Source organism: Tiliqua scincoides, chromosome 1, assembly GCF_035046505.1.
Source record: "Tiliqua scincoides isolate rTilSci1 chromosome 1, rTilSci1.hap2, whole genome shotgun sequence".
Taxonomy (NCBI): domain Eukaryota; kingdom Metazoa; phylum Chordata; class Lepidosauria; order Squamata; family Scincidae; genus Tiliqua; species Tiliqua scincoides.
In genome coordinates this window covers 264,748,741-264,774,818 of record NC_089821.1, presented here as the reverse complement: position 1 = coordinate 264,774,818, position 26,078 = coordinate 264,748,741, and the positions used below count along the sequence as shown (strand labels likewise).

The following is a 26,078-nucleotide window of genomic DNA, read 5'->3' as shown; positions in this document are numbered from 1 at the left end:
ATAGGCAGGCTCATAAGGTTGTTCCAGGAGGCAGCTTTGATAGTCTGATTGGTCTGGTCCATTAGCTACAGAGCCAAGGAGAAACTAGCTTCAGAGGTAATGCTTGTTGCCTGACTGGATATCAGTACTGAATTAGGTTCCATAGGAACTTATTCTGGAATGGTGCTTTTCAGCCACTGGGAAATGGTACTTGACCCACTACTGTGGAGATTGTGTGGCTCTGTCTTGACTTGTCCCCCTCCCCCGAAGTGGAGGGCGAAGGAGAAGTCAGGAGATGGCAGCAACTGGAGAAATCTCTCTCTCTCTTTCTCTGCAGGAACAACTAAGTGGCAAGCCACCCATGCTTGTGCACAGCAGCTGTCTCTGCTGGTTGCAATACTTGCAAAAGTGTTTCTCACAGCAGTGATACTTGCAAGAACTGAACAGACCAGGTTGAAAGGCCTTGTCCTCAAGCATGCCAAACCTGATGACTGCACTGAAAGTGTGTGTTGTCCTCTTTGTTTTTTTAAAAATAATTTTACAAATAGAATAAATTACAAGTACAAACAACATGGGGGAGAAAAATATAAATTATAAAGATATTGGAGCAGTCTATACTATGCATGCTTCACACGCTACTTATATAAGTCTAGGAAAGGCTTCCTAATATTATCCAAAGTGTTCCAAAATGGCATTCCCTTTGTGGACCACCCAGCTCTGAGAAATTGCAGATACTTTTTTTGTGCTGGGATTCAAAATAATGTTGGCAAGCTGGAGGAGGGAGCTGCAAAAAAATAAGGTGGAATAAATAAAATGCACAGTTGGCAACAACTGGCCAAGCAGTGGCAAGCAGACTTGAGGGTGGGGCAGTTAGATGAAAATGGAACATGAATCAGCAGTGAGATGTACTGCTGTTGCGTTAAAAAGGGAGGGGGGCTAATGGATTGCATTAGCAGAAGCTTCATGTCTATATTTCAGGAACTGCTGCTGATTTACTTGACTCTTCTGATGAACCCTGCGCAGTCTTGGATACCATGATTATAAAAACAGATGAGAAATCATATTTTATTACTGGAGGCTTGAGGCTTTTCCAGGCAACAGTGTGCCCCTGCTTCAGTCCCAGTGTTGCACAAATAATACTGCATTGTGTCCTCATGTAATGAGAAGGATATCCATGAGGCTTCTTTTTGTTTTTTAAAAAGGACGTTGTGCATTTCAGCATTAAAAAGAGAGATTATGTTGCCTTGGGACTGAAAAGGCAGAAAAATACAGCAAAAGTTTGATGGTGCTTGTCTTATTTGTTTTCGGCATGAGTGTGCTATTGTTTAGCCAGATCTCTCTGAGTGGTGAATAATAATACTCTAAAAGACCTAAAATGTAGCATAGAACAATCATGGGGTATTGGTAAATGGAAGAATATTTGAGGAACACTCACCAATTTGCTTGTCATCCTTACGCAGGGGCCATGCTAATCTTCTCTGTATCGTTCCAATTTTAGTATATGTGCTGCCGAAGCAAGCATGAGGAACACTCCATGGCTTAGTGGAAGAACACCTGCTTTGTCTCTAGAAGGTCCCAGGTTCAACTCTTGACATCTCCAGCTAGGGCAGAGTAAAAAATTCTGTCTGATATCCTGAAGGGTCACTGCCAGTCTGGGTTGTCAGTACAGCACGACATGGCCCAGTGGTTTGAGTAAGGCATCATCTGATGAATGAAAGCTTGATAAAATCAAGGGAAAGAGAAGAAATTGGCTAATGAAGGTCACAATCCAAACTGTGCCCTAGGCTGGCGCAAGTCCCTCGTGCCAGTCTCCGGGTGTCGCAAACGAACCTGAAGGTATTTCTCTGCCACCACAGGAGGTAGGCTAGCACAAGAACATGCACTAGCCTCCAGTGGCTGAATTGAGGTGCCCATGGTGGACAATGGAGCTCCCAATCGTGCAGGATGTTGCACCCAAAACTCTGTCCAAGAAGGAACGGGCCACACCCCTTGGGCACTCATTATTATACTTCTTATGCTAATAGTACTGAGGTGACTTCATACTTAGACTGTCCAATCAGACCCTAGAGGAACAGAACCTTCCAGAAGTTGACCTGGTTGCTAACTCCTCCTAGTTCTTACCCCTCGCAACTGGAGATCCATAGCTGCACTCCATCACGCTTGATCAGGCACCTCTCTGTCTTCTAAGGTGTTAAACATTCCAATGGGTTGTAATTCTTGTTGTCTGTCCTTTCTGGCCAGCAAAGGAGAGACAACAATCTTTTTGTTTATTTACTCACATTCTTGCAGATAGGAACTGCTAGCAACTTCTCAGTTACACTGTCTTAGTGTGGTTCAGGCTTCTACTGCCAACCTAGGCCTAACATGTACATATTCATGACAGCGTCTCAGCCTAGCACTGGGCTGCTCAGATCTGTGCCACCTCTTTAGGTGGCGTGAATCTAAGTAGCTCTATTCAGTCCACTGCCATGCGACACAGGGCAAGTGATTCCCTTTGTCCCAGGTTGTGCTGCAGCCAGCTCCAACCCTGCACTGGATACAGCACAGGCCATTTGCAGCGCAGGATAGGATTGGGCTGCAAGAATGCAATCCTATCCACACTTTAATGAAAATAAGCCCCTTTTGAATTCAGTGTGGCCTGCTTGCATAGCTATGGCATATTGAAAGGCCTGACCAAGCAGAAAGATTTTTCATGGTGCTGAAAAGGCTAGAAGTTTGGCACTCAGAGTATCTCTGAGAAAGGCATTCTAGGTATGAGATGCTGCAACCAAGAAGACGGATTTTGTATTTAAAATTTCCATTTAAGTAGTAGCATAAACATTAATGTGTTTCAATTTAGTACTTTGAATTGGTTGCCTTTCTGTTTCATGAATGGGCTGTATCCTAAGGAGTGCCTGCACCAGTCCTTTCTCCCCCTTTCTCTCTATGGCAGGTCCTTGAATCTCCCTCCCCCAAATGTTCTTGAGGGTCAGGGAGTCCTCAAGAATGTTATGGAATGCTGCGCAGGGGGTTGCTGTAGGAAAGAAAAATGGCCAAAATTTGCACAGGTTTTTGCAATTTTCTCTTCTGCATCCCACACAATTCCTTGGAGTTCCCCACCCCTCAGGACCATTTGATTTAGGGACCTGATGTGGAGAGCAGCAGGTGGACAGCTCAATGCGAGTGTTGACCCAATGTGCTGCAGCAGTGAAGAAGGCTAATTCTATGCTTGGGATCATTAGAAAAGGTATTGAGAATAAAACGGCTAATATTTTAATGCTGTTGTTGATAAGGCCACACCTGGAGTACTGCATCCAGTTCTGGTTGCCACATCTCAAAAAGGATATAGTGAAAATGGAAAAGGTGCAGAAGAGAGAGACTAAGATGATTACTGGGCTGGGGCACCTTCCTTATGAGGAAAGGCTACAGCGTTTGGGGCTCATCAGTCTAGAAAGAAGGTGCCTGAGGGGGGACATGATTGAGACATACAAAATTATGCAGGGGATGCATAGAGGGATATTCTTTACCCTCTCACATAACACCAGAACTAGGAGACATCCACTAAAATTGAGTGTTGGGAGAGATTAGGACAGACAAAAGAAAATATTTCTTTACCCAGTGTGTAATTTGTGGAACTCCTTGCCACAGGACATGGTGATGGCATCTGGCCTGGATGCCTTTAAAAGGGGATTGGACAAATTTCTGGAGGAAAAGTCTATCACAGGTTACAAGCCATGATGGGTATATGCAATCTCCTGGTTTTAAAAGTAGGGTACCACAGAATGCCTGATGAAAGGGAGTGACACCAGGATGTGGGTATCTTGTTGTCTTATGTGCTCCCTGTATCCTGTGAGATACAGGAAGCGGGACTTGATGGGCCTACAGCCTGATCCAGTGGGACTCTTCTTACATTCTTATGAGAGGAAAGAGCAGGGAAGAGAACTTGTGCAGGTGCTCCTTGAGATACAAGCCAATGTATTTTCTCATCATGCACCATAGAAGCCAATAAGTTGCTTAATCATTTGATTTTCCTTTGCTGAACTGCCTCCAATTTGAGAGTCAATAACAGTATCTCTGACAGGAATGGAGTATTGATTGGTTTGATAGCATTGTAATAGTTTTTCCATCTCATATATTATACTTTGTTTTTTTTCTGACCTCAGTTGCATACCACTTGATGGCTGTATGTTTTTTTAACTTTATTCAGTAATGCTTAGCTTTTTCTTGCCAATACATTTTTTTTCTTTTTTCTTACTTATTTATGCAATCCAAATTAGTGCTCAGAGTATACTAGCAGTCCTCTTGTCTACATGTACTGTAGTAGAGTCGCAGCTTATGCAGTGGGTCTGGGAAGCTATTTGCCTGGAATGAATTATTAGTTACCTTTGTCACTGAGAAGAATAGCTGCAAGGCTTACATTCTGCCTTGTTCAGAGAGCACTGCCTTGTAACTCTCAAGGAGCTGCTCCAAGGCCTGTCTAATCTAAAAAGACACAGAACCTGCATGTGCAAGACTAACTGATCAATTAGGACTCAAACTCTTTCAGACAAGAATCTGCTTCATCAGATTAAAACCACTGCAGCAAAAACAAAAGTTGCGTGCTCCCTGCAATGGAACTGTTAGGGCTGTTGATCCAAGCTTATTTCTTACCCTTGGCTCTTTAACGCCACAATCCTTATTTTGCTTGTTGGGAGAAATTCATTTAAATGATGTGAGGCCCACTGCTATTTGGAGTTGGGCCATAGGATTTCTGCCTATGTACAGTTTAGTTTTAGCATGGCCCCACAATTCCCCATGTAGCTGATTCATGTGGAGAAATTATCCTGCTGAAGTTGTAGGTCATAGGTGTTATCTTTTTCACCCATTTGACGCATGAGGGGTCCTAGTGATGCTTGCTCTGCATGCAGCAAGGTCCCTCGCAGTATAGCAGATGTTGGAGTGCACTTCTTGAAAGTACATGCTGCTTCATTAGTGCTTGCTTCAGAAAATATTTCAGATCCAAGACTGGGCTGCTTGTACAGTCAAGCCAATATTGAATGAAGTAGCTCGATCCCTCACCTCTGTGTTCTTTCCTAGATGTTCTAGATGTCCTCCTAAATCGAACGGGAGTGATCCTCGGCTACATTTTGATCAGAGCTGCAATGGCAGCTTCACCACTTTGCCTGGAGCTGGGTTTTGCTCTGGATAGGATTAGGATATTCTGTGTACTGCAATAGGGTACTCAGCAGCAATTTTTTCACAAATCGTAATTTAGCAGATGGCTGCCTGGAGAACCCACTACCCTTTTGATGGCTGTTGGGACTGAAATAGTACAGGTGCATGTTGAAATAGAGATTCTGTGTTTACAACTATGTCTTATTTCATTTTGCCTATCTTCCAAATGGTGTTTGGCTGCTTTAGGAAAATTTACTTCCTGCCTTTCTGCTTTAAGAAGCAGACTTAGAGTTCATTCAGCTACTTTAATTGTACTCCCCTTGGAGAGAAGTGTTGGCATTTAAATGCTAACTGTTCTATTGTAGCACAAGCTTTTATGGACTGATACAATCTGTGACAATTCTATGTAAAACTTAAATATTTATGAAGAGGAGCATGACAGTTCAGAACGACAGTAATAGAGAATGTCTTAATAAGGCAAGGAAATTACATTAACACCTGTATTGGAAGAAGAAACCACTATCATGAATCAAGATTGAACATTTAGAATCAAACTTCCTGATTAACTTCTCATAACAGTAGTTTCATGCTAAAGCATTCCATTGTTAAAGAATGGTGGTTTCAAGTCAACAACCAAGTGTCCTAGGTGCCAAAAAGTTCATTCCACTGCTTTCTAAATGTTGCCTTTTAGAAAAAAATATGAAATTTTATTATTTCCTTGGAGACCAATTTGTCCTCCAGTTCCTCTAGTTTTTCAGTCTCTTCTAGACTGGATTTTTCTAAAATTGCAGCATCATCTGAAGATTTTGTTCCTTTGCTATTTGTCCAAAATTAGGTAACAATAGTGAATGTGTAGCAACATCTGACTTGGCACAAAACTAAATTCAGAGAGAGAACCCTAAAAAGGCTTTGCAACAATCTTCCTCTTCCTCAGTGATAGAAAACACTACAGTCAAGACCTAGTGGCATATGTTTATTTGTTCCTTATTTAAGAACCAGCTCTTCAGTTCTCTCAGTGTTCCATTGTTGCCATTAAAAACACATCTTTTGGTTCAATGAATCTCTAGCATATATGAGAGAGAGAGCGAGAGAGAGAGAGCTTTCTGTCAATTGTCTTTACATGTTCAAATTATGTTTTATATTTGATGATGGAACCTGAAAATTTGGCATATTTCCTAAGCCTTGCCTTATTCTGCAAGAAATCCCACTGAAATACTAATTTGGATAATTTGATATTGGGGTGTTACGAGCAAGGGTGGGAAATCCCTGGCTAAATCTCATTAGACCAAAAAACGTGTCGCGTAACACAGTCTCTGAAAATACCTTCTGGGCAAGAGTTTTGCCAGCTTTGTTGTTAAACTGTTATGTTGCTCCTAGCATAGGTGTGCACTCTGCATAGGAGCCAAGGAGAGGTTGCCTGAAGTCACTTGCAGGTCTGCTTTACTTCATTCATAAGAAATGTGTGGAGGGGAGATGCATTTGCTGCTTTCACTGCAACAGACGGATGGCCCAATCCTAACCAACTTTCCAGTACTGACCACCCACAGTGCAGCCCCAAGGTAAGGGAACACACATTCCCTTACTTCGAGGAGGCCTCCGTGACTGGCCCCCCCACCACCACACGATGCAACACATATTACATTGGCATGGCCCTAAAAGTGTAGCACATGAAAGGCTAGCCATTTGCTTTCAGTATGACCTTTTGTGGGCTCCACGCATCTGATGAAGTAGACTGCAGTCCACAAAAGCTCATGGTGAAATAAATTGGTTGGCCTTTAAAGCACTGCAAGATGCTTTGGTTATGAGAAACTCACTGGTTTTCTTTGCTCAGTTCACACAATCTTACACATAGCAAAGAGACTTTGGCTGTAATCTTAACCATACTTTCCTGAGAGTACGCCCCCTTGAACAAAAGAGTACTTACTTCTGAGTAGACTTGGTTAGGATTGTGCCCTTTATCCCATCAGTATTTAAGCAAAAATAACATACTCGAGTATGATCATGTCCATTTACATTGCCAGCTCTTTCATGCACTTATTATATAGGCTTACACAGTAGCAAAAGTAACTTCCATCCTCTGTGCTGTTAAGCTGCTTAAATCTCACAGAAACCAGTGGGATTTATGTAGCCTATGTGCAGGATTGCAGTCCTTGCATTTTCGGGCATACAGGCACTGATTTAGACACTGCCACTTCCATGTTCTCACAGATGTCTGAATCTGTGTATTGTTCCTTATTTTCTTGCATTGTGTCCTGTGTGAATTCAGCAAAATCTTTTTGCATTTTTTTTAGCAAAGTGACACATATGAAAGTCTTCTTAATTTTGGATTTCCCAAACTGTTATAATGAGCACCACAGTTTAATAGGGTTTGTCCTGCAGTCTTTTTTTCTTTCCAGTTTTGACACTAGAAAAGAATGCCTTCTGAACATGTACAAGCTGCACTTTCTTTGCCATGGAGTAGTATTCAAAGATTCTGAATTAGGGAGTAGTGCTATCTTGGGGCCCCGTTCACACATGCCTATAGTTGCTTCCCTATAGTTTCATTACCCCCCCATCACATGGGGAGAGGGCAGTTCCATGGGTCTTCACCACCAGACTGATCACTGACCTTCCTCAAAGTCTGTGGGAGCGTCCCAATAGTATTAGGCTCCACCCTTATGTTTATATCATTCCGACACTGCTGTGGTTACATTTCAGTGAGGTCTCGGTAGGTTAAGAGCATTAGACCTTTTCATTTTACAAACTGGAGATCTTACCCAAGTGCAGGGTCAGTAATTCAATCGTGGAATCGTGGTAGGAGAGGAGTCAGCCCAACCACCTCCATGGAAGTAGAAAAGCAGGAGCAGGTGTGGGAGGGCTATTAAGAAGGGGGAAGGGACAGGGCTAACCATTAGCCACAGGGAATATAAACACAAGCAAGTCCGATAATAAGAACAGTCTCCAACTGGAGGCATCCAGGTTGCTGATCTTTAGGAGGCTCCTGAAGCCAACCCAGTGACAGAAGGACCAGCCCAGGAGGACACCCTGGGTAAAATATAACCCCCTCCCCTAGGATAGTTGCTGAGGTCTTGAAGGGCAAGATTGGTCCAGAAAAAGGGTGAAGTGGAGGAGAGCATTGGGGAGGCTGATAGACTGGGAACCCTGGAAGGCCCCAGAGACCTTGACTTACCCCAGCAGCAGAACAGACTTCACACATTCTGACTTAAGATTTAAAATAGGGAGCAACAGCATAAAACATTATCTAAAGTGAAATCAATAAATAAAATCATCAAAGCAGCCATAAAATATCATAAGCCAGCATCAGCAACATAAAACTAGTCCATACTCCATTATCTGTATTGATTGAGAGGGATTGGAACTCAACCATCTAGTCCAACTCTACACACAGTGATTGGATGAAAGAGGAGTTGCATCTCCTATGGTGACTGCCCATATCTCTCTAAGTATGGGCAGTTACCAAGGCCAGACTTACACTTTGACCAGTCTGGCCTTAACCTGATTGTCCATTCAGTAATATCCATGTAGCCTGGATAGCGACATACCACTAGTTTAATTACTAAGAATTTTCAGACTGGCTCAGTGTATGATAGTAAAATGTATGCATGTTACTTTCCTGAGCATTATGTACACAGAAGGAAGATTGCTGGGGTTTTCAATTGGGCTTCTGTGATTCTATTAAATACTACTTTTTCAGAAGTAGTTAACCAGAGTATCTGTATTTGTTTGTCTGTATAAATGTATAAGTGATATATCTTTTAAAGTAACACTCTGTTTTTTTGAAGAAATTGGATATTAAAAATTCTGTTTCCTCCTGTAGGTCATGAACCTGGGCTTGTTCAGCTGGTGAACTATTACCGAGGAACTGATAAACTTTGTCGCAAAGCACCCCTAGTAAAGTAAGAATTTTTGTCACAATAGGCCATTGAAAGGTTGAGATGGACCATAACTTGGGAGGAACAGTAGGTCTATAGCAGAGCATATATTCCTCATTCGAAAGGCTCCATCACTCTCCTCTTCTCCATGCCTTTTCCTAAGCTCCAACCCGCTCTTCCTTTCTCAGTTGAGGGAGTGGGAGGAGTAGTGGTAGTGAATGGGTGGATGGAGGTGAGTGCCCCCCCTGCCACTCTACTTGCTCAGTTGACTGCCTCAGTCAGCCTCATGGATGGGCTGTCCCTTGATCTATGATGGTCCTTTAGGGGGAACTATAGCTTAGTGGTGGGCATCTGTTTTGCCTGCAGCATCTCCATGTAGGGCTGGAAAACACCCATGTCTTTATGTGTGCATGTGTTAATGTCATGCAGATTTTTTAAATGCTGTGTGTTCTACAGGAAGTAGAATAATCAACATAATCAAAGGAAAACTCCACCTCTTCTTGTTTAGATTAATCAAGACAAGTCCAGAATTGGCAGAGTCTTGCATGTGGTTCCCAGAATCCTACATGATTTATCCAACTAATCTAAAGACTCCAGTAGCTCCGGCACAGAATGGGATGCAGCATCTGATAAACAACACAAGAACAGATGAACGGGAAGTCTTCCTAGTGTCGTACCAGAAAAGGAAAGACAGCGGCGAGGGAAATGTATGGATAGCCAAAGCCTCTGCAGGTGCCAAAGGTTAGCACCTAACTAAGTCTGGAATAGATTAGTTTTGTTCTTTGATCATTTTATTCATCCTACAGATGCTAGAGTAATATGGTGGCTAAGACTGGGCTATGAATGAGCAAATTCCCAGTTCAAATCTTGTCGCTGCACAAATTTACTTGTCGGCCTTGCACAAGCCGCAGTCTCTCAGTCATGGTCCCCATCAGTTTATGGCGATAAAGGTACTGATCAATAATGTATATGAAGCTCTTTGAACACTCTAAACATGCTACTTAAATGCCGAGTATTATCCTGATGAATGAGGAATATAGTTTTATTATGTCTGCCTGCTGGTTCTGGGTTTGTGGATTATATTGTTTGCTGTAATCTCCTAAACAACAAAAGAGCCCTGCTGGATCAAGGCAAGGATTCATCAAGTGCCACATCCTCCTTTCCACAGTGACCGGCCAGATGCCTCTGAGAAGCCCACAAGCAGGAGAGAACAGCATACCTCTCTTCCACAGTTGCTTGTTAATAGGAAGTAGAGCATTGTTTGTTTAGGTTCTAAAACTGGACTCCATTCTTATTTATGTACTTATAATTACTCATGGTGTTCTGCAAGTTTCTGCTTCCTAATGAAACTCTACACCATGAGGAACACCACAGAGGAAACAGGTGTTCAGGAATGAATGGGAGGGCAAGTGATGCAACAAAGCAAGTGGAACGCAGAGAATGAAGCAGAGAGTTCAAAATAAGCTGAGAGGATTGTCACCAAGGCCAGATTTATCTCTGTTCCAGTTGGAACAACACCAGGACATGTTTCTGCTTGAAAAAGAATGGAAGACTCCCTTCGGGGATGGGATTACAGCTCAATGGTAGAGCACATTCTTTCTATCCAGAAGGTCCCAGATTCAGTCCCCAGTTAGGACTGGGAAAGATCTCTGGATAAAAGGGGATCAAACAGATTAATGGAGGAAAAGTCCATCACAGATTACAAGTCATGATTGCTATATGCAGCCTCCAGGTTTTAGAGGAAGCCCATCTCTGAATGCCCAATATATGGAAATGGCAACAAGATACAGGTATCTTGTTGTCTTGTGTGCTCCCTGAGGCATCTGGTGAGCCACTGTGAGATACAGGAAGTTGGGCTAATGGGCTGTTGGTCTGACCCAGTAGAGCTGTTCTTATATTGTTAGAAAACTGTGGAGAACCACAGACAATCAGTGTAGACGATCCTGAGCTAGATGACCAATTCTCTGACATATCTTATGAAAAACTGGAATGGGAGGCAGGAGGGGAAGGTATGAGTATGCTGCATGGCAAGGCTGGGTAAAGTTAAAAGGAACAAAGTGGAGGAGGAATGACCAGATAAGCAGATCCTAAGCTGGGGTACTTTCCCCATCTTTTATTGTGAAATATTGCTATTTTGCAGTTAAAAAAAAAAAAAAAAAAAGAATTAAAGCCCTCTTGCTTCCCTTCCCCCGGGCACTGAGGGACAGAAACTGACAAAAGTGGAATTATGAGCATCTGTAATCCTGCTGCCATGGGGAATGGGGGGCCATAAAACAAAGAAGCTGCAAGGAGGAAGCTACTAATGAAAGATGCTAAGGGCCTTTGATTAATGGGACTTGCTTCTGAATGAGCCTTATGGAAGAAGCTTGGTTGTTTGGGATAATTGCTGGATAATATAGCACTACATTAATAGCCGGATCCTACCTAACTCGCTGTGTGCCGATGCAGCTGTGCCAACAGGGTGCTCATTGCATCCTGTTGGGGAGTTTCAAGCCACGGCCTCCTCAAGGTAAGGGAATTTTTTTCCCTTGCTCCAGGGTAAGCTCTCGCTGACCTGCTGGGTGTATTCAGATCTGTGCCAGCTAAATAGGTGGTGCAAGTCCGAGTGGATCTGGAAAGGCATACTGAGGCCAGGAAGGGAGATAGGATATTGGCAACACTGCAGCAACCAATACTGCCCCCTTCCTAGACTCAAAACGCCCTCCTCCCTGTTTCTCCCCCTCCCCACTCCATTCTACCCACTCCCTCCTGCCCCTGGCACTGAGTTTTCTATGCCAGGGCTCTTTCTCCAGCTACTGGAACGTAGATCCAGCTGCTTGTGGCAGTTGCCAGGCCACACTGCATGGCATGTCATGCTTTGCGACAGCCGTAAAGGATCTTATGCTGCTGGAATGCTAGTTCTGGCAGCATAAGGCCATTTTAGGATTGGGTCATTGTATTTAATTCCACTTCCAAATAAAGCTGGAAAATAAATGCCTCCATAGCATGAAAGGGTCCTTCTGTAGAAGAAATCCATGTTGGAGGCCTGAGTGACTATAAGCAAAGCAATAGCTCTAATGCCATAATTTGGAACTAGAAAGTCACTTTGTGCGGTATCTGAGACATTTGGGTAAAAAGATACCAACTTGTAACTGGGCCAGGAAGCCTTTGAGGAAGCTACAGGGCCATTCTTATTGCAAGCATCTTTTACAGCAGGGGTCTCCAAACTTTTTGGCCAAAGGGCCGCATCAAATATCTGGTGTGGTGTGGAGGGCCGGAAAAAAAATTTAAATTAGAGATGGAACTTAGAGGAGAGAATAAATGAATGAATGGGCTCATTCATTCAACCTCTCTGGCCCTCAGAACACCCTCCAGACACAATCAGAGCACAGTACTGGTCATGTTCAGTTGAGCGGGCCAGAGGCTTTCAGGGGACAAGAGGTTGGCCAGGGCCAAAAAGAGGCTTGCTGCAGGCTGCATCTGGCCCCCAGGCTGGGGTTTGGAGACCCCTGTTTTACAGGGTGTGCACATTGTCATCAACAGTTATAATGCTTCATGTATAGCTACGTAGTTTTTCTTCTAGAAGTGCATATGGATATTGCAATATCACTGTGCTTGTAAGAAATGTATGCTGTGGTGGTGCTTTTGGTACATATATTTATGCTTCTGCACTTTTGTGCTTTTGCTATGTATGTTTTTTTTTTCTTGTTAGGACAAGGCATTCTTATTTCTTCAGAGGCGACTGAACTTCTGGACTTCATAGATAATCAAGGACAAGTGCATGTGATCCAGAAATATATTGAGAGGCCTCTGCTCTTAGAACCAGGTCATCGTAAATTTGATATTAGGTAATGTTTTCAAGAGTGTATAACTGAGTGAAGAGGGAGATTGATGGTAGATTTGTTTCTTGGAACACTGACATACAACCATCTTTTTCTTCTGACTTTTAGAAGCTGGGTGCTACTGGATCACCAATATAATATCTACCTCTATAGAGAAGGTGTTCTACGGACCTCTTCTGAACCTTACAATAGTGCTAATTTCCTAGACAAAACCAGCCATTTGACCAATCACTGCATACAGAAGGAATATAGTAAAAACTATGGGAGATATGAAGAAGGGAATGAGATGTTTTTTGAGGAGTTTAATCAATATCTGAAGAGTGCTTTGAACGTAACTCTGGAAAATACAATCTTATTGCAAGTCAAAAATATAATAAGGTAATGTATCTTACAGTAGTGCGCCTCTTGAGGACTCTACCAAGGCAAGGATTGCCATTATTTCTATTTCCCATTGGTTTAAATCCTAGTCTTTCTTCCACTGAGCTCAAGGCAGCAGACGTCTCCCTGCAACAGCCCTGTGAGTTACATTAGGCCAAGAAAGAGAGACTGCCCAAGGATACCCAGTGAGCGGAGGGGGAGGGGTTCCAACCTGAGCCTCCCAAGTTTTAGACTGACTTAGACTGTAACCACTACACTACACTGGCTTCTAATGTAGCTATTGTAAGTGTACAAAGTGAGATTTGTCCCCTATCCCAAGATCATAATGTGCAGTTCTTCTGCTTTTCAGTTTAATAGAGGGAGTAGCTCTCTCTGCGCGCGCACACACAAAGAAGGACCCTCCATTGATGTGAATAAAAGAACCTGACTACATGCATTGTAGAGGTGTGTTTAACCAAACCCCCTTTTTTCCAAAAACATGCTTTGGGAGAGGACAAGCAGAGCAGTGGTGTGTGGAGGAGTACCCATCCTCTTCTCTTCTTGCCCTTCTTCCCCAATACTATGCCCAAGAAGTATAGTAAGGGTTTGGGGGGGTTTGGTGGCCTCTTTTTGTAGTGCAGAAGTGGCAGACCCAAGATAACATCAGGTGGACTTCTGGCTTGTACAGCCCCTGGACATACCCGACTATGACAAGGGTAGAAACCAAGAATAACTTTGATAATTGACATCACCTTTCCTTTCACAGAAGCTGCCTTATGAGTATAGAACCTGCTATCAGCACCAAACATCTTCCCTACCAGAGTTTCCAGCTCCTTGGCTTTGATTTTGTGGTGGATGAGGACCTGAAGGTCTGGTTGATTGAAGTCAACGGTGCCCCTGCTTGTGCCCAGTAAGCATTCTCTCCCTGTATGTGTGTCAGTGGTACAGTAATGTACTGTATATCTGGAATTGGAACAGAAATATTCTCCTGTGATTTGTTTTCACTGCTTCTGCAGCATACAAAAACACAGATATAACATTTATCTCCTCTTTCCTCTCTCCCTGCCAATCTTCCAGACAACCTGAGCACCTCCTTGCAAAGGGAGTGGTAGGAAAACAGCCCTGGATGGAGTTACTTGAGGCGTACAATGAATCATACTAAGCTGCTTGGCTCTGCATCCCTTTCCTTGCTTTAACTGTATGTTCTCCCTATCAGAGGTGGATGGCAACTAAGGCAGGGCCAGAAAGTTCTTAGGAACAGTGTTGTCTGTACTGAGCTATGAATGTATGAGGCTGCCTTTTATAGTCAGATCATTGGTCCATCAAGCCATCTGACCAACAGCAATTTGAGGTCTGAGGGAGGAGACCTTTCCTAGCCTTACAGTCCAAACTCCAGTAACTACTGATGCCAGGAATTAAACATCCAGCCTTTTACATGTGACTGCTTTTTCTAGCAAGCAGTGACAGCCCATCTGTGCAGCCACCTGATGCAGGTTGCATCAGCAGCAATTTGCAAGGGGTCTGAGGGTGGCAGGTTCAGGGTGCATTTCACCCGAGTCTGCCACCACTGCCTCCATCCAAGCTATTGCCAATGCAAACCTTGGTCTCTGCTTCTCGCTCACTTCCTTACCATGCTGCTTGTGCACAGCTGTGAAAACAGGAAGTGCAGGACTTCCAGGTTTCATAGCAGCATGTGCAGAGCAGGGTATGGGTTTTGAGAGGGAGGGTTGTAGCACAGAGGTGGTGAACCCAAAACAGCATCAGGTAGTGTTCCATATTGCGCCACGCTTCCTGGTAAATATGGTTGATAGTATATAATTCTAGCGGGCTAGTTGTCTTGGAGCAGAAGAAAACTTTTGCTGCTTTCAGGATCTGTTTTCAGATTGTTCCGTTTGGGGCAGCTGCAGGCAATAGCATAAGAAAGCCCCTCAACTGTTGCATACCAAATATCAGACACATCAAGTATAATCCTTGAAAGGCAGCATTAGCAATTCACAGGGGCTCTGCATGTGGTCAGATAGACAGTATGTTTTTGAAAGGCAAAACTGCCAGCCTCTCCAGTTTAAAAAACATTCCTTTATTTCACTGTTATCCTGGTCTGTTGCAACAGTGAAGGGATAGTGGAGGTGAGAGGCTGTTGAATACCCACAATCTATAATTTTAATCTCTGAAAATATAATGGCCAACAAAACAAGTGGTGCATGTCAACAGTTACATAATTGGTATAAAAGGGCCAAGATGCGAGGAATGTTGGAGACTATTTTCACTTTCATTAAAAGAATGAAAGGAAACTGGCCTGCTGGTAGAGTTCAGATGTGAGTTCTCTGGCCTGTGTGAATGTGAGAGAGAGAGAATGAATATATCTTTGTAGGGTGGTGTCCTGCATTCTTGATGTAAAATGATGTGCTCTGCCTAGCACAATGATATAAAAGAAGGGGGCCTTTTGTCTTCTAAAATGAAGACTGATGATTAATTCCAAGCATAGGCTTCAAGTGAGGCTGGGCAGCCAAGTGGTAATAAATAATAAATGTTTTTATTCTTGAATTATGTGCATAATCACATGCAGATTGGCCCCTTAACTCCTGTATGCATTGTATTCTCCTTGCCCCTGAATGTGCTAGGCACTGCTGATAACATTAATTGGATCCTAATTTGGAAGGATCAACAAAATTGCTGGGTAGACGAGAAGGTTCAAGTTGGTTCAGCAATGTCTTGTCATGAGAGGGCATAATTGGGAATCCTTATGTCCTGAAAGGTATTGCATTTTTTGCTCTGCAAATGACATGGCTGTAACTGCTGTTTTTGAGATGACTCCACATTTAAATGTTGGAAATGTTACTGAAAGACACGAAAACAGCAATTTACCAAATGACATTCATGCTCACAAACTGGGAAGGATGAGGGCTTGCCTACTTTGGGCAGCAAAAGGTGTCTACATACAGGTGTCTGTAGCCTGTATTCATGCTATGTGGGCCTCTGTGTTCAATCCAGAATAAGTAAGTGATGTGGACCTGTGGAATCAGCATGTTGATGGAACTAGGCCAATAAAATGGTTAAGTTGGATCATGTTTGCTTGTTTTCTATTTTAAACTAGAACCTCCTGCTCTCTTGTTTTGTTTGGTTTTTAGGAAACTTTACGCAGAGCTTTGTCAAGGTATAGTGGATGTGGCCATCTCTAGCATCTTCCCCCTTAGTGACACCATGCAAAAGCAGAGCCAGCAATCAGTATTTATTAAGTTGTGATGATAAAAAGCCATCCATGCAACGTTCAAGGAAGACCTGCCACCTATCAATTCTAGGGACAAAGAGGAGATGTGGATTGATATTTCACCTGCACATCATGTCAGAAGAAGGAATTAAGAAACGACATCATCTTGGAATTTCAGATGGGGAGAAAAGTTTCCAAGAAGAGTTCAAGATGAGCCAAAGTTGTCTCAACAACTGTGTGTGTATTTTGGAAAACGTTTGCTTTAGAAACAGTTCCTGTAACTGAAGTATATGCCTGGGAGAACAGCAAAATGATTTGATTTTCATTTTCTTTTTAACCCAAGCAATTCCAGGGATATAATTATTTTAAAACATTACCATGTAAAGTTTCTTTGCCTTTTTCTTTTCCCTTTAAAGTAATAATTTTAGCAAACGGTAGTACCAGTAACTACCTGGAAACTTTGTATCTTGGAGGTTTTGTTAACTTTTGTGGTTTCTGTTTTTCTTCGCTTGCTACAGTTCTAGTGCCTTAGCTCCCCCCCCCCCCCGCAATAACAAAATCTTTTTCTTACATTGGTCATAGAGAATTTTTTTAAAGCTGTCCTGTTCTGTGCTATGTAAACGTGTTCCTTGAAAAACTGTTTTTTGAAAATATGTGTTGGTTTCAGTGTCTTTGTGGTTTTGTTTTAATATCTTAACACTGCTAGGTGTGGAAGACAAACCTGAAAGATGTAGGACATGCCCCATTTTTTTTCTCTTGGAGGCAAGCACATCTCATTATCTAACAAATCAACACAGTCCAGCAGCCATCTTTTGTAGTCTGCCAGATGTTCGGCAGTGTCTCTATTTCTGCAGGCATCTTAAAATAAAGTGTAGCAAGCCCCTGTTTGGCACCTTACTGAACATGGTTGGTACAGCCTATTTTCAGATTGGTTGGTTGCAGCTTGGTGCAGATTGACCTAAATTCAATATCAACCCATTATTCCACCAAATCAGCTTATTGCTGAAAACAATAACTATTAAGTATGTTGTGTTTATCCCAAAACTGGGAATTTCCTGTTCAAAATGTTCACATCATTTGGACTTCAAAGCTTCATGTGTCCTTTGCTTTACACCACCTTTCATCATTTTGCATTGTATTTTTTTGTTTTGTTTTGTCTTTATGCTTCCTGCCTCTTGAAGGAGAGAAAAATTGCTGGAAAGAAACATTCCTAACTTTCTCTCTTTCTTAAAAAATTAACTTGTCCTTTTCGGTTCGCATTTTTCTTCACTGATTCTGAGGTTCTGGAATAAAGGCTTTTGAATGCTACCAGCCCTTTTCCTGTTAGAAAAACCCTGTGCTCCAGTTTAGACAATACAGCTAAACCATGGCTTGGACATTGCAAGTGAGCTTTGGTCATCTGTTCCCCTTGTTCTGCCTACCCCATTTGTGTGTTCCAGTTTCCTTCCCTTCCCGGTGTTTGGTAGCTATAGTTGGCCATGACATCCAAATCTAGAAACTGAAGGATTGTCTCTGCCCACACTTTTCAAAGGAGACCCCATTGCATATCTTACTTCCAGATGAGGTGCGGTTGGCTTCTTGATAATGACTCCCAGGGCACAATCCTAACCCCTTATGTCAGTGCTTTCCAGGGCAATGCAGCTCCGATGTAAGGGAACAAACATTCCCTACTTTGAGGAGGCCTCCGGGGTGACTGCAGGATGCAGCACGTCCTATTGGCACCGCTATGCCAGTGCTGGAAAGCACTGACATAAGGGCTTAGGATTGCGCCCCCAGTCTGTGAAACATTTGCCATGGAAAACCTAACCAGTCCCTCTCTGAATGTCTTTTGGTATGCACCAGTTGAAGACCTTTCGTAAAGGCCTTTCCATACTTCTGTGGCTTTTATTTGTTGCCTGTTTTGAAAAAATTGTTAATATTGGTACTCTCTGGTAAGGTTGATTTTGTTTTGCTGGTGTTTTATATTGTTGGCCACTCAGTGGCTTTGTTACTTGTAAGTGTTGTGATGCGCTTCTTGACTCCTTAACAAATGGTGGTTATCACTAACCATAGTTTAACTTTGATCTACGGTTGGATACCTTGGTTCGGTTGGATCTACGGTTGGATACCTTGATTTAAACTGGAAACCCCACTCAAACTGTATTTCAGTTTCTAGGTTGGAGTCACACTATGATTAGCATAGTTTATCCAATTTGGATCATGGCAAACTATAGTTCCCATAAACCAGTAAGGGGCAAGGAACATGTGAACTTGAAGTCTTTTCACAATGGCAAAAGAATGATCTGACCATGATGATGATTGAACCAGGTTTGTTTTTCCTTGCCATTGTTTTAAAAAAAGAAAAAAGCAAACACCAAAAGAAAATGTACTTTGGCAATTGACAACTGGAGTTCCCAGGTCCAAATCCACCCATCTGAGGTGGGTGTTGCCCTCTCCCTCCAGTTATCAGCTTCAAAGATGAGAAATGAGAATATGGACCTGCTGGCAGGCTGCTTTGGCTGAAAGTTGGAGAGCAGTCTCTGTTATTACTATCTAAAACATTTTAGTAATTTTACAAGAATTTAACATTTTAGTATAATTGTCGCATCTATATGGGATCCACTGAACATCAAGTATAGTACATTTTGTGATTAGATTTATGGTATAAAGAAGTTTGCAGTGTCCCTCTTTTAACAGCTATTGATTCTGTCCTAAATGTCCTTGTGGGTGAATGAGACTGTGATGTGCAATAGAACATACTAGAACTTGTTTAGAACAGGAGGCTTTGTTTCTTAGGAGCCCAGGAGGTAGGCTGAATGATTTAGATCTCATGTATAGGCTGCGTTGCCCTTTTGTCTCCTGAATTTTCAGTAGAAAAGATATTGGCTGCAAACGTATATCCTGATCCTACACATATTCCTACATAACTTACAAATAAGTCCTATTGATTTCATTGAAACTTGGTTCATGTTTTGGTACTTAGGGTGGCAGCTTTAGATTTCATATTCTGGAAGTCACACTAGGCTCTGGAAATACTTGTAAAGAAGAACTGGTAGGATTCTATAAGCTATTATGCATTGTTAAGACATGGTTATTTCTCAATACACTGCATGTTTTAGTTCAAAAACATTTGGGTTTTGTGTTTCTAAGTGTCTGAGAACAGAATGAAATGAAGTTACTGGCAAGAGCATATAAGATTTTATTGCTTTACCAGGGAGCCTTTCTGTTAGCAATCCATTGAGAATACTGTTGTGATACTTGGGAAGCCAGTTCTGGCTTTGTCACTGAAGAACAGAATAATGGTCTGTTGGTTTAGAATGAGAATATTGGTTAGTGATTTTTCTCAGCACTCAGACTATTTCTCATTATTGTGCTTTTAAAGCTGCAATACTGTGTATAGTTACTTGGGAGTACGATCCATTAAGTTCAGCAGAATTTTCAACCAAGAAAACATGCATTGGATTGAATTGCATATGACTGCCTGCAACAATGATGACCAAGGATTTGCATGCAAGTAGAAACAAAACCAGGGCCCATTATGAATATGCACTCTGCAGCTTTCAGGCTTTTGGATATCTAGCTTGAATGTGCACTAAACACGCTGATATAATTGTGGTCTGGTATGTATAATATGGCCGTCCTTGCGAGTTGCATCTATTCAGCATGGGATTTTTTTAGCTTTTGGATTTGGTCACATTTATTCACCTCTTGGCTGCCTTGGCAAACTTAACTACAGAATCATGTCTATTGACATTCTGTGGATTGTATTAAGTAACCCAGTACATGTCAGTTTTAAAATCTTTGTCACGGTCAACAACTGCAAGTCCTTCAATGGTACAAAAAGTACTTCTAAAGTATTTAGGTTAATCCTCTGTGCATCTTTGATGGGGCTAAATGCAGATGCTTTAGTTTAGCTAGGTTTAGGGTTGCCAATTTTTTATATAGCCCTTCTCCCTGCACCTTTTTACCTGCAGCTTAATTAACCAGGGATAAAATTTATTCGAGTGTTAGAAAACACCTCATCTGCAGATTTTTGCAAACTAAGCTACTATTATACACATAGGCTAAGCTAGTCTTTTTTATTCAGCTGGCATCTCTCTACTAAATAAAATTGTGGCTTCCTCCCTGGAAACCAGGATCATGAAATCCTGGTTCATGAAATAAAATAGTAGTACATTTTCTGTCTCCCCTGCTTACTACAGAGGGTGTTTGGTGTTCACACTCTGGTCACACAGAATGCTAGTCAGGTGCCTCAGTTCTCATTGTTAGTCAGTGTGAACCATGAATACACCCTGGAAAGGATCCAGCCCTTTTTCTGGAGCTGGCTGCTCATTGCGGGAAAAGGCTTTTCTGCCTTTATTGATTTTCTCATTAAGGATGTGTTGAGAAGCTTCCAGATAATCCTGGACTGCTCGAACAGTCTGAAAATCACTGCCTTGGGGCACGTCTGCATTGGGATTTTTCAGGTCTCTGCTGAGGTCATTTAGCCAATTCTTGTTTTTATATCTGAGTCGGTTTAGAACAATGTATACTTTATTTTTCTTTCAGTTGATCCTGTATTTGTGAATGTCTGTGTTTTTAAAAAAAACAAATTTCTTTATTTGGTAACTGCAAGATCTCTTGTCCCTGCTGACCTCATTGCTAACACCTCATACTAATGATCTGGATTTTTTTTAATTAATGGAAGAGAAAGCAAGATGTAAACTATCAACAAATTGATTAAATTTCCTTGGATTATTTCCATGGTTTCCTTTACAACCTAATGTATTAAAATCTATTGTGCAGATTGAGTGAATGATTGTAAAGTCTCATTCCTATGGGGATGGGATACAGAGTTTCTTAATTTTAGGAAGAGCCGGATAATATGGATTGGATGAAGGCAGTTTTACTGGCCTTTTGGCTCCCCTTGGACATCTTTGGCATGCATCAGTACATGAAAGAAGGAAGCAAGCAAAACTTGTCTGGATTACTTTTGTGAGTTTCGCCAGTGCAAAATGGCAAGAAATGTTAACTTGTAGAATTGCAATTGCTGTCCACTGTTATGAGGCTCTGTTTTGTTTTCGTAGTGAAAACCTTGTTTAAGAACACATGGGGGGGGGATCTGTTAAAAGGGCTGTATTCCAGTAGACAACAATTATGTATATGCCCCATTTGATATTTGGGTCTATATTTTCTACACTGTACTTGGTTGTATCATACCGCCTGGAGTTTATGAAGCTTTCAACATCCAATGGCTAGCAGACTTTTTCCCAGAGAACTTAGGAATTAGTTCTCTGCTCAGCACACCTTCAAAGCAATAAGTGTAGAATAAATTCATGTATGAAAGTGTAGATACCCATATTTTCAGTCAAGACACTGTACATTTGTTCCATAAAATGACTGAAAAGTTGTATACTAGATATTGATAAGCAAAGCAAATCTTAAAAATAGAATGAGCTGGGTGTGCAAACGTAAAATTTGAACCATTCCCTCTACCTCGTGTCGTGCCTTGGTGTAGATACATGTAACCCAATTGAAAATAAAAACTGAAAGCCCAACTATACAAAGAGTTACTAAGGGCCCGATCCTATCCCATTTTCTAGGGCCGGTGCAACCATGCCAGTGGGGTGTGCACTGCATCCTGCAGTGTGGGGAATAGTCACAGAGGCCTCCTTCGGTGGCATCCTGCGGTGTGGGGAATAGTCACATTGTGGCTGCACCGGTGCTGGAAAGTTGGATAAGATTGGGCCCTAAGGCTGCTGTCCTGAACCCATTTTCTTGGGAGTAAGTTCCATTGATTCAGTGAGACTTCTGAGTAGGCATGCCTAGACATGTACTGTAATTATGCCTTTTTGTTAAATACAATATTTAGTGCAATCGTTTGTCTAACCTAGGGCTGGGTGGCTCAGTGTTGCTTCACACCTCTGGAAGGACTTTTTAGCCAGATGGGAGGGGACAAAGAGATAGGGTTTGACTGCAGTTGAGTGCATTTTCTGTTCTTATATACATTGAGTTGAGCTGTGGTTCTTGTATTCCTACAACTGCCTAGATGTAGCTCTGTTTCAAGATCTCGTAGAGATGTTTTCAAATTTTCTACTCTCAGAAAGCTTTTGTACATTTTATTCTCTGCTAAAGGAAGCCCTTGAGTGCCTACCTTCAGAATTTCAGTGTTTCTGATGATTCTGTAACATATTCAGGGTATGCATTCAGGATATTGATCACGTCATAGGGGCATAACACCATCTCACAAGAATTAAAAGTCTACCCTAAGGTATGACCAACACTTCTTTGTGACTGTGCATTGCAGGACAGACTTGTGGTGGGCAAGAAAAATGTTTCTTTGGTTACTGATTTTTTGCACAGATACATTTATGATAAGCTGCTAAGGAACTCGATGGTTCCCTAGGACAGGGGTGTCCAAACATTTTGGCAGGAGGGCCACATCATCTCTGAACCTGAGTCGGGGGCCAGGAAAAAAATGAATTAATTTACATGTAAAATTTGAATAAATTTACCTAAGTGAATTTATTAGAGATGGAACACACATGAATGAATGAACGTCTTGCTGTAGCTCAAGGCCTATAAAAGGCCTTGCACAAAGCAAGGCTAGCCTTTCCTTTGCTGCTGCTGCTACATCACAGGCGTGAAACAGCAAGCAGTGGAGACCCTTGTCCCACAGCTCAGGTGAGAGGTTGAACAGTCGTAATCATGCTGAGAAAAGTTGCGTTAGGCCAGCATGGGCTCCAGCAAGTCTCCAGAGGACCAGAGGCTCATTGGAAACTGGGAGCTCCCCAAGGGCCAGGTTGGGAGCCCCCTAGAGCCACAAGTGGCCCCTGGGCCGGAGTTTGGGCACCCCTGCCCTAGCACAAAACAGATCTAGCATTGTGATCATTATGACCCTTCTTTTGAATTTGAATTGGTCTAGCTTTCAAAGATAATTTTCTGAGCATTGTGTGCAATTCTTGTATGGAAGGAGTTTATGTGCACATGCACTTCTGTTTTGAAGTAGGGAAGTGACACATTTCTGCAGTATATGGTGATATTAAAATAGAAACCCTTTTAAATGCAAGCACTTTAAAAAAAACAAAACACTAAGTACAGCACCAAAAATATTCAGTGGTTAAAGAAAACTTCAGGCTTAATTCACCTCTGATGGCTTCCATTGACAACTGACATTCATTCTCCTTTGCAGCATCCTTTATAAAATTTATTGTGGGTTGTGATAGCACTTCTGAAAATGAAAATAAAAGTGATGGTTACTGAAGGAATCGGGAAAGACCATTGTACATTGGTTGCTTCTGAAACAGCAGGAAGGTTCCCATCATTGTTCCTGACAATGGCTCTGTGCCTTCAATGCACGACAGATAAATATTCAACAGATGTTTTCCCCAGAATGGAGGTTGCACCAGTAGCACTTGTACAACTGTTGCACTTCTGGCTGTCCTGGAATTAAATGCACAGAGCCTTACTCAGGAATGAGGTGGCCACCCTCATTAAAAAAAAAAAAAAGAGCCAATGGTTGGTCTCTCTCTTGCATGCACACACGCTCCCCATCAAGAAACTTTCATGTTCCAATGGTGGATTATCATAACCAACTTGAGCTCATATAAAAATGGGAAGGAGTATAATTTTCCCTCTTCTCCCCCCCATAGAGTTGTTGAATGTGGTCAACATAACTTTAGACAGAGTTGGCATGCATAAGGTAAACATGAAACTGTTCCCATGATGGTTTGGTTTTTTCTTGAGCATATGATGGGATGGGATAGGGTGGTCTAGAAATGGAATACAGTTGAGTTAACCACAACCTAATGTAAACCCATAAGAAAATATTCTGTTTTAAAATTACCGCTCTTGTACTTAAACACTGCAAACATGCTCCTACTACAATTAGAAGTTGGCATGAAAATAGTTCAGAAATGCATTAATGCTGTTTATGAGCACAAAGTTCATCAGACTTCCATATTGCACTGTATTTGAGAGTTTTCAGGACTGAATGTGAATGGTCAGTGGATTTCTTTTTCCAGATGCTGCCTATTTAAAAGAACAACTCTGTATAGTATGGCTGAAAGATTGCATCATCATTTAATGTTGGCTCAAGTGGTCTTTGGGGAAACAGTTGGGACTTCTGCAAGACCTGAAACCATCATGGTGTATGGATGCAGCACTTAAATTTTCATCTGACTGATCTTTTATTGGGTTTTAAGATTGTTGTAGTGTGACTGTAAAGTTTGACATTCTGACAGAATATGTGACTGTAAGCAGTGCATGGTTTGCTGAAACTTAAATTCAGACGTCTCCGAAGCAAATTAAAAATATAAAATCTCATTTTGTGAGTGGTTTCCTCTCCTTATCAGTAAAAAATGCATTTTTTTTTTAATGGCAGATTGGGGATCCACAGAAATAATTTAGGTAAGCAAATTGTCTTTGCCTTTTCAAGCCTCAGGTTTTCAGAGTCCAGGCTTGTAGAAGCTATGTTGGGTTGGTGGTTTTTCCCCCCCACTATAACTGCTTTCCACATGCACTGCCTCCGATGCATTCTCGGCATCACCTGGCAGGACAAAGTTCCCAACAACACAGTCCTGGAACGGGCTGGAATCCCTAGCATGTATGCACTGCTGTAACAGAGACGCCTGTGTTGGCTCAGTCATGTTGTGAGAATGGATGATGGCCGGATCCCAAAGGATCTCCTCTATGGAGAACTCGTGCAAGGAAAGCGCCCTACAGGTAGACCACAGCTGCGATAAAGGACATCTGCAAGAAGGATCTGAAGGCCTTAGGAGTGGACCTCAACAAGTGGGAAACCCTGGCCTCTGAGCAGCCCGCTTGGAGGCAGGCTGTGCAGCATGGCCTTTCCCAGTTTGAAGAGACTCTTGGCCAACAGACTGAGGCAAAGAAGGAAGGCCCATAGCCAGGGAGACAGACCAGGGACAGACTGCACTTGCTCCCGGTGTGGAAGGGATTGTCACTCCCAGATTGGCCTTTTCAGCCACACTAGACGCTGTGCCAGAACCACCTTTCAGAGTGGGATACCATAGTCTTTCGAGACTGAAGGTTGCCAACAACAATAACTCCAATATTCACCAACCAGATCCAACTGCAACTCAGGCAGCAGATTGGGAGTGTGTGTGCGCCCATCTCTGCACGCTGCAGCCCACCACTTTCCTCCACACTTCCTCTCCTGCTCCATTCCCTTCATTTCCAATTCATGGAAGGGGAGGAGCAGAGCCAGGCACACCACCTCAGGTACCAGGAGGTCTTAGAATACTTGGTCTGTCCTCCAGGCTTTTCTAACAGTTTAATTGAGGGGGAGGAAAACAGTACAGTTGTGATTGTAAAGGGACTGGAATCGGTAATCCTTGGCAGTGTACCATAAACCATTCAGTGGACTATTGGGAGATCTGCTCTGTCTTCTGCCCACCTGACCTAAATGCTGGCGCTGTCCCCTGTTCATGTCAAGTTCCCTCAGGCGGAGGGAGAAGAGGATGCCTCAGAAGCAAACAAAGGCCGTTGTTGCAACTTTCAGACAGGTAGCTGTGTTAGGGCCCAGTCCTATCCAAATTTCCACCACTGATGCAGCTGTACCAATAGGGCATGTGTTGCATCCTATGGTGATGGAACAGTCACTCAGGCCTTCTCAAGCTAAGGGAACATTTGTTTTACCTCAGGGCTGCATTGCAGCTGCATTGGTGCTGCAAAACTGGATAGGATTGGGCTCTTAGGGCCCAATCCTAAGGAATGCACTCTGACTTA

At 42.4% G+C, this 26,078-nt stretch overlaps 1 protein-coding gene and 1 non-coding gene across 2 annotated transcripts in view; one reads left to right on the top strand and one right to left on the bottom strand.

Moving 5' to 3' along the window:
- The window catches only part of TTL (tubulin tyrosine ligase), a 30,025-nt gene extending 5,372 nt beyond the window's left edge, over positions 1 to 24,653 (top strand). The window contains exons 2-7 of the mRNA XM_066625038.1: positions 8,930 to 9,008; positions 9,493 to 9,725; positions 12,676 to 12,811; positions 12,914 to 13,183; positions 13,929 to 14,072; positions 16,291 to 24,653. Of these exons, the coding sequence (XP_066481135.1) occupies positions 8,930 to 9,008; positions 9,493 to 9,725; positions 12,676 to 12,811; positions 12,914 to 13,183; positions 13,929 to 14,072; positions 16,291 to 16,405 (977 nt within the window). The 3' untranslated portion in view covers positions 16,406 to 24,653. The remainder of the gene's footprint in view (positions 1 to 8,929; positions 9,009 to 9,492; positions 9,726 to 12,675; positions 12,812 to 12,913; positions 13,184 to 13,928; positions 14,073 to 16,290) is intronic.
- Positions 1,395 to 1,501, bottom strand: LOC136638377 (U6 spliceosomal RNA). The gene has a single exon (XR_010793602.1). It is a non-coding gene; the product is annotated as a U6 spliceosomal RNA (small nuclear RNA).
- Positions 24,654 to 26,078: the final 1,425 nt, after the last annotated feature.